Here is an 8311-nt window from a genome sequence, read left to right as displayed (position 1 = left end):
CAATGAGTACATGAAAAGGTGGCGAAATCTGAATAAGATCTGTGTCTATTTTCTAGTTGAGATATTGCACTAAAGTTTTTCAGAATGTTACCATTGGGGGAAACTGGGTAAAGGGTACATGGGATGTCTTTGTATTATTTCTTAAAACTGCATATGAATCTGTAATTATCTCAAAATAAGTTTAATTTTAAAAAAGAATACCTTTAGTACCAATATAAAAAAATAACATGATTTCTTTCCTGGAAGAGTTCTGTCTAACCAGGGAGAGATTTGCATAAAACAATAATGACTACACAAAGTGATATTGTTATTCAAAGTTCTGTGTGCCTGTGAGGGAGATGAGGACACACTTACTTTAGAGCTACAGTAATGGCATTAGCATAAAGATCAATATATAGATCAATGGAACAGAATAGAGTCCATAAATAGATCCACACATATATGATCAATTAATGTTGCTAAGGAAACTCACTGGGGAAAGAATAATCTTTTTGACAAATGGTGCTGGAACAATTGGATAACCATATGCCAAAACAAAGCAAAATAAGCAAAAATCTGACCCTTACCTCATACTACATACAAAAATTAACTCAAAAGACTTAAATATAAGAGGTCGAATTATAAAACTATTTTTAAAAATAGATGAAAATAATAGAGCAAAAAAACATGACAAAGAAAAAATAAATTTGATGTCATCAAAATGAAAATCCATGTGCTTCCCTGGTGGCGCAGTGGTTGAGAGTCCGCCTGCCGATGCAGGGGATGCTGGTTCGTGCTCCAGTCCAGGAGAATCCCACATGCCGCGGAGGGGCTAGGCCCGTGAACCATGGCCGCTGAGCCTGCGCATCCGGAGCCTGTGCTCCTCAACGGGAGAGGCCACAGCAGTGAGAGGCCCGCGTACCGTAAAAAAAAAAAAATCCTTTGCTCTTCAAAAAGACACTGTTAAGAAAATTAAAAGGCAAGACACAGACTGGGATATATATTTGCAAGACATCTATCTGACAAAGAACTTGTAAGTACAATAAGTGAAGAGCTCTCACAGGGCTTCCCTGGTGGCGCAGTGGTTGAGAGTCCGCCTGACGATGCAGGGGACACGGGTTCATGCCCCAGTCCGGGAAGATCCCACATGCTGTGGAGCGGCTAGGCCCGTGAACCATGGCCGCTGAGCCTGCGCATCCGGAGCCTGTGCTCCGCAACGGGAGAGGCCACAACAGTGAGAGGCCTGCATACCGCAAAAAATAATAATAATAATAATAACACCCATGCATTCATCACACAGGTAAGTCAAGAAATATATTACCAACAGGGGGCTCCCTGTGAGGCCCCTCCCCAATCACAACCCCACCCCTGCACTGCCACCCCTACCCAGGTAACCACCACCTTCTAAAATATAACTCAGATCATGGCACTCTGTTTAAAACCCTATAATGGTCCCCTATTTCACTCAGAATAAAAGCTACTCCCCCCATCACGCCCTGTGCTCCAGCCGCCTGGCTGCCTTACTGTTCCTCACGCAGGAAGACACCAGCTAGACTCCTTCCTTAGGGCCTTCTCTTGGCCTGTTCTCTCAGCTCCAAAGGGCCTGGGACTGGGCTGGAATACTCCCTCCCCACCACTTAACTGACACTTTCCCCTCCTTCATGCATTTGCTCGAATCTCTCCTTTGCAATGAGGCTAACCCTGACCATCCTCTATAATACTGCAACTTACTTGCCCTCAACTTCCAATGCAGGAATTGTTTCTTCATTTATTTTTTTTTTAACTAATTAATTTTTTTATGGAAGTATATTGATTATAAAATTGTGTTAGTTTCAGGTGTACAGCACAGCAATTCAGTTATACATACATATATATATTCTTCAGATTCTCTTCCCTTACAGGTTATTACAAAATATTGAGTAGAGTTCCCTGTGCTATATACAGTAGGTCCTTGTTGGTTATCTGTTATATATATATAGTAGTGTGTATATGTTAACCTCCTAATTTATCCCTCCCTGATTTGGGAATTCTTGAGCCTCTGTGCTTTACTTTTCCCCATAGCACCACCTTCCAATATACTATTATAACTTCTTTATTTATTTTATGAATTGTTTATTGCTGTTTCCCTGATAAAATGTGAGCTGCACAGTGTGAGCATCTTTGCTTGCTTGTTTCATTCACTGTTGCTGCTCCAGTGCCCAGAACAGCATGTGGCACATTGCAGGAGTTCAGTAAATACATATTAAATGAAAGAACCACTGTCCTTTTTTTTTTTCCCAATAATCATTTCCTTGCTTTTCTCTGTGGTTTTTCCACCTATGTATCCATTCCAAATAATACAATTTAGTTTTGCTTGTTTTAACTCTATGTGAGTTGAATCCTACTATAACTGTGTTTTTATGGTCTACTTTCTTTTGCTCAACACTTGTTTTTTGAGACGGATTCATGTTGCTGTGGGTAGCTGCAATTCATTCATTTTCCCCTGCTGTCTGTCAAGTTTTTCCTCGTATGAATATACCACAACCCATCCATCCATCCAACTGTTGATGTGACATCTGGGCTCTGTCCAGTTTTTGGACAATCTTGCATGTGTGTCCTCGCACATATGTGTGTGAGAGTCTCCAGGGTACATACCTAGGAGTGAAGCTGCAGAGTCTTATTGTATGTGACTCTTTAATTTTATAAGATAAATGCCAAATGGTTTCCAAAGTAGTTTTTTTTTTTTTTTTTTTTTTTTTTGGCTGCGTTGGGTCTTCGTTGCTGCCTGTGGGCTTTCTCTAGTTGTGGTGCATGGGCTTCTCATTGCAGTGGCTTCTCTTGTTGTGGATCATGGGCTCTAGGCATGCTGGCTTCAGTAGTCTTAGCACACGGGCTCAGTAGTTGTGGCTTGTGGGCTCTAGAGCACAGGCTCAGTAGGTGTGGCACATGGGCTTAGTTGCTCTGCGGCACGTGGGATCTTCCTGGACCAGGGATAGAACCCGTGTCCCCTGCATTGGCAGGTGGATTCTTAACAACTGCACCACCAAGGAAGTCCCCCAAAGTAGTTGCATCAATCTGCCCTCCCATCTGCAGTAAGGTCACCTCTTTGGACCTCAGTTTCCCCTGTATTTCCTTTGTAAAATTAGAGAATTGGACTAGGGTATTTCTGAGGTCTCTTTTGGTTCTGACTTTCTATGAATCTGTCATCAAGGAGCCCTAAATAAGCAGCACTTGGGGCTGTGCATCCTTGAGACAACACCTAAGTTGTGAGGGAGAGAGGAGAATGCAACCTGTGCTTGGGATGAGGCCTCCAGACATCCCAGGATGTCTCTTAACATTGGTGTCGGGAGACTTCCCTGGTGGTCCAGCGGTTAAAACTCCTCGCTTCCAATGCAGGGGGCCCGGGTTCGATCCCTGGTCAGGGAACTAGATCCCGCATGCCTCAACTAAAAGATCCCATGTGCTGCAACTAAAAGATCCCGTGTGCTGCAAATAAGACTAGGTGCAGCCAATTAGATAAATAAATATTTTTTTTAAAAAAAGATTGTTGTCAGGGTAGAGACTTTGTCCCTGATGGAGCCTGACAGCTCTTATCTGTACACCTTCTACCTGCCCTTGAGAGAATTCCCCAAAATGGAACGCAAAGAGAGACAAGAAGCAAAAATGACAAATTTGCTCAGAGATAGGGTCAAGGCTGAGTGATCTGTTAGGGAGGAGTCATGCAGGCTCTGTCTTGGAACAGAAAGTGGTAAACTGCCTTCCTAGGGGAAAGTTTCTGAAAGAAGGGGGAATTTCACAGGAAAACACCTGGTGGGGAGGAGGCAGCAGCAATTTTTAAGACAGGGTGAGGGTAAAGTTGGAGGTGACTAGAAAGAGGCCAGCCAGGAATTGGTTGGTCTGGCTGGAAGATACTTCCTGAGTACAGATGCTGGCTCTGGTAGACCCTCCCTGGGGTACTTCTCCAGGGCACACGGGCCCTTGGCTCCAATTGGTGTTGGGAAAAAATTGAGTGTGGCAGGAGTGAGAACTCCCCCTGGTTCTCCACAGGGTGGAGGGCGATGGGTCTCTGCTGTAAGCCCCTGTCTCTGGCTGTCACAAGAGAGAGATGGATTTAGAACTGCACACTCCCGTAGACCCTCTTCCTGGCTGCATCTCCTCCCTCCTCCCCCTACTGTCCCCCTATGATTTCTTTCTTTCATTCACACATTCATTCCAGCATATATTCAGTCATATATACAGTGAGTGTCTAATATGTGCCTAGCCCCATGCTAGGCACTGGGGATACCATAATGAACAAGGCACATTCCCGAGTCTTGAGGAGCTTATCATCCAATGGGGAGTTGCACTGGATATGATTATCTTTCCCTCCTCTTCACCTGCAGCAGGTTGTAGTGGACTAGGCAAGGGACCTGGTGGCAGAGGGTCAGTTGCTTATCTGCAAAATGATGATGACACTTAGTGCAAGGGGTTGCTGTGAGGAGTATGTGCTAGCACCCATGCCTTTCACGTAGTAGGTACTCAATGAATATTAGCCAAAATGGATTAAAATCTAGGAGGGAGTCATTAGGTAGTCTAAGGCTTCTGAAACTGAGATAGAATACCCAAAGCCTGGGCTCAGAGATGGTACCCAGTGACATGGACATGTCATCTGCCCAGCCTGGGCTCAGAGATGGTACCCAGTGACATGGACCTGTCCTCTGCCCAGTCTAAAAGAGGAAGGAGGTGATTCAAAAGGGAAAATCAAAAGAGTTTAGAGCTTTTAAGTCAGAGAACAGAAAGATGAGAAGATGGGGCCCAGATTGATTAATTTGAAGCAGAGGAGCCTCTGTGGGGGCATGGTGAGGTAATGAGGGAGTCTTTCTGGGGGAGGTTGGGGGTAGAGGCACGGAATGGGACCACTGAGAGAACTGAAAAACCTCAGTGATTGGCTCATGGACACTCTGGCCAGCACCTCTCCTCCCTCACTCCTTGGACAGTTACTTTCTTATTGTTCTGCCCATGACTAGTCAGACTGGGGTCCATTAACATCTAGATGGGGAACGTAATCACTCAGCAAATATTTATGGAGCATTTACTATGTACCAGGCCCCGCTCAAAGTGCTGGAGAGACAGCAATGAAGAAAACATGTACATCTGCAAATATATCTGAAGGATAAATTGTTAGAAGTGGAATTGCTGGGGCAAAGGGCATGTGCATTTAAATTTCTTCTCCACATTGTCAAGTTGATATACAAAGTTTGTTACAGTTTATGTTCTACTTGGATGCCTGTTTCTGGATGAGTGTATTTTTTTAAAAAAATTTGTTGAAGTATAGTTGACTTACAATGTTGTGTTAACTTCTGCTGTACAGCAAAGTGTTTGTTATACATATATGTGTTCTTTTTTATATTCTTTTCCATATGGTTTATCACAGGATATTAAATATAGTTCCCTGTGCTATACAGTAGGACCTTGTTGTTTGGATGAGTGTATCTTTCTAACCAGAGGGATAATTGCTACGCAGTTGATTCCCCCTGACTGCAATTTTCCCACTAGCCCACGAAGATCCTGAGTTGCTATCCACCAAGGCCAGAAAAGGAGTACCTTCATAGGAGATGCTTTCTTTAGCTGTGATGAGTTGATCTTTCTCCAAGATTGATGCTATTTTGGGAGATTCTTGGTAGGGGTGGAGCTCACTCCATGTAAGAGTGGAAGACTCTCTATGACCAAGAGGAGAGGGGAATTGAGGAACTGCTGTTTCAAAAAGATGCCCGAGGGAAGGGGCCAGAAAGAGATATCACCAGGGATCACTTTGTTCAGACATGGGCAGCAAGTTTAGCTGCCCCACTCCTGGCTATGACTGGATTGCAGGGAGAAGGGTTTGGCAGAGTTTTTGTGCACGAGAATGTCAACATCGTTAACAGTGTATGACCCCAGTTCTTGGCAGGGACACGGCCATGCGGATTCTCTGCGCACTGGGTTGACCCCTTCACCTGAGCTGCTCAGCGCATGATCCTCCTTCCTGGAGCTAGACAGCTGTTAGGGTCAGGGAGCAGCTCAGGAGACCGAGAGGGCTGGGGTGGACATAGGAAAGCTCCAGAATGTCGTAGCAGTAAATATATGTCTTGGTTTCCAGGACTGTCCTGATTTCAAAAATACTGCCCCACAAGTTTACCAGCATCTGTCAGGCCGGGTGTCTCAGATTTTGACTTGGAAAATATAGTCTGTCTCACAGGTAATGGAGAAGGGGGAAGACAGCAGTTCGTTCATTCCTGTGTCTAAGCGTGGGATTGTGGGGGGAGGAGCGGGAGCAGGAGGCCAGCAGAGATGGGCCCAGCTCTGTGCTAGAATCTCCCGTTGAATTCTCAGCTCTGCGCTGAGGTGAGCAGGTGAGTAGGACGCAAGGTGGTGTGATTGACGCCTTTCTAGCCCCACCTGCTCACCCGGTCCTCCGCCCTATCCCACCCACTTTGGGAGGTCTAATCTATAAGCCTCAGCTCTCCGCCTCGCCCCACCAGCTCAGCGAAGAAGGTCCACGTGCAAATGGGAAAGCAGTCTACCACGGCTGCTTAAATACCTGGTCTAAGCAACTGGGTTCGGTGTGGCCGATTTCAGGCTGCGGGGATACGGACGTCAGTTTCTCCCCCGGGGAGACAGGAAGGAGACTCCGGGTCCCCAAAGCTGCTATACAGCCCGTTCGGTTGACACCCCAGCCCCCCTCCCCAACTCCCCCATCGCAGCTGCGGTCCGCCCACCTCCTAAGCGATCAGGCCACTGCCCCCAGCCTCCTACGTTCTCCTCCCAGTGTAGCCCGGCCCATCTCCCCACTCGAGGCCCCGCCCCCGACCCCTCCCTGTCCTGGCAGGCTCCGGAGAGGCGGAGCCGGCCAGCGTTCTGGGACAGACGCAGCAGCGGGACTACAAGTCCCAGCAGCCACTGGGGCCCGGCCTCGGGGGCGGGGCTATGCCGGGCAGCGAATTGGGAGGAGCCCTGGAGCTCAGGCTAGGGAACGCGTATGGCCAATCGCCGGGCGGCTCGCGCCGTGTGCCGATGGGGGCGGGGAGAAGCCCGCCAGGGCCCGGACAAAAGCCGGATCCCGGGCGGCTGCGGGAGGCTGGAGCGCTCCTAGTAGTGGCGGTGTTTGGGGGCCTGTTGATCGAGCCCCGCGCACAGGCTTTCGCAGAGAGGTGAGTGGCGGGCGACTGCTTTCGCGAGATGGACCTCACCTGGTCCCGGAGCTTCCTGCCTCCCTCCCCCAACCCGGAACCGCCTCCCCCGACGCCGGCTTCGGGCTCACGCGCGCTCCCAGCACCTGCTTGGAAGTTTTGAGGGTGTTAAGCTTTAGGTTAGCCTTCGCCGGGATCCCGGCTGGTTGCCTCGTGTAGCCCCCTCCCCTCCCCCACTCCTCCACATTCCAGTTCCTGGGAGTTTGCACAGGTCTTGTCGCCGTCCTTGGCTGTCTTCCCTCCGCCAAATTGCATTTGCCCCTAACTGGAGCCCCTCATCCGCACCCCGGGGCCAGTCATCGAGCCTCGTCGGGCTTTATCCGGCCACCTCTTGCCCCCATCTGGGTCCCCACCACCGGATGCCGGGGACGGGAAGTAGTGGCTAGTTTCCCCACTCCTATCCCTCATAAGCTGGGCTCAGGCCCTTCCTCTTAGTTCTCTGGAGAGTCGACTGAGCCACGCGCCGAAGTGGAGGGAGCGAGCGGGGCACGCAGCCGCTGCGGGCCACATGGGGCCGGGCCGACCGAGGCCTCGCCACGAGGACCTAGCCTTGGATCGGCGGCGCAGGAAAGACCCTCCTAGCTCTGGAGCTGCCGTCGGGCCCAGCCGCTAAGCGACAGATGGCCGGGGTACCCGTCTCCCTCCCCACCCTTGGCGTTGATGCCGAGCTTGGTCGAGGCAGGGTCCTCAAGGGGCTGGAGGATGCTGCCGCCGCCCTCCTGTTGGGCTTGGCAGTGGGCCAGTCGCGGCGCCAGCTGCCCTCTCCAACCTTGGCGGATACTGTGAAGTGCCAAGGAGTTCTGCCATTAGGTGGTCCTCCGGAGTCTGCCTGGGAAGAGGATTTGGTGGGTCGGAGGGGAGCAGTGCATAGCACAGTTTGGTCAGCCAGCCCACAGCCCGCTTCTCTCTCCACCCTTTAACTTTTCTCTAGGTTCCAGCCAGCTCAGATCATTGGGTTTCTGAGATTCTGAAATGTTGGGTGAAGGACAGCTGGTAGACCCAGCTGCCCAGAGGGTTGTTTTCACCTCTTAAAGAGCTGCTGCTGCTGCTGCTGCTGCTGCTTTTTTAAAGCGCTCCTTAAACAGCTTGGAGGATGATGATGGGAACAGCCCTCAGGCACTGAGTTGGGTGGTTGGTTTCTCCGCTAT

General features: G+C 49.3%; 1 protein-coding gene across 4 annotated transcripts in view; it reads left to right on the top strand.

The window, feature by feature from the left end:
• The first annotated feature begins 6949 nt into the window (after nt 1–6949).
• The window catches only part of ACLY (ATP citrate lyase), a 43678-nt gene continuing 42316 nt past the window's right edge, over nt 6950–8311 (top strand). For 2 of the 4 annotated variants that reach the window (XM_059048210.2, XM_059048209.2), the window contains exon 1: nt 6950–7123. In XM_059048210.2, the coding sequence (XP_058904193.1) occupies nt 6988–7123 (136 nt within the window). In that variant the 5' untranslated portion in view covers nt 6950–6987. Of the gene's footprint in view, nt 7125–8311 lie in introns of all 4 variants that reach the window. The other 2 variants (XM_059048208.2, XM_059048207.2) reach the window with 1 other exon arrangement.

Source organism: Kogia breviceps, chromosome 19 (genome assembly GCF_026419965.1).
Source record: "Kogia breviceps isolate mKogBre1 chromosome 19, mKogBre1 haplotype 1, whole genome shotgun sequence".
Taxonomy (NCBI): Eukaryota; Metazoa; Chordata; class Mammalia; order Artiodactyla; family Physeteridae; genus Kogia; species Kogia breviceps.
This window is presented reverse-complemented; position numbering and strand designations above follow the sequence as displayed.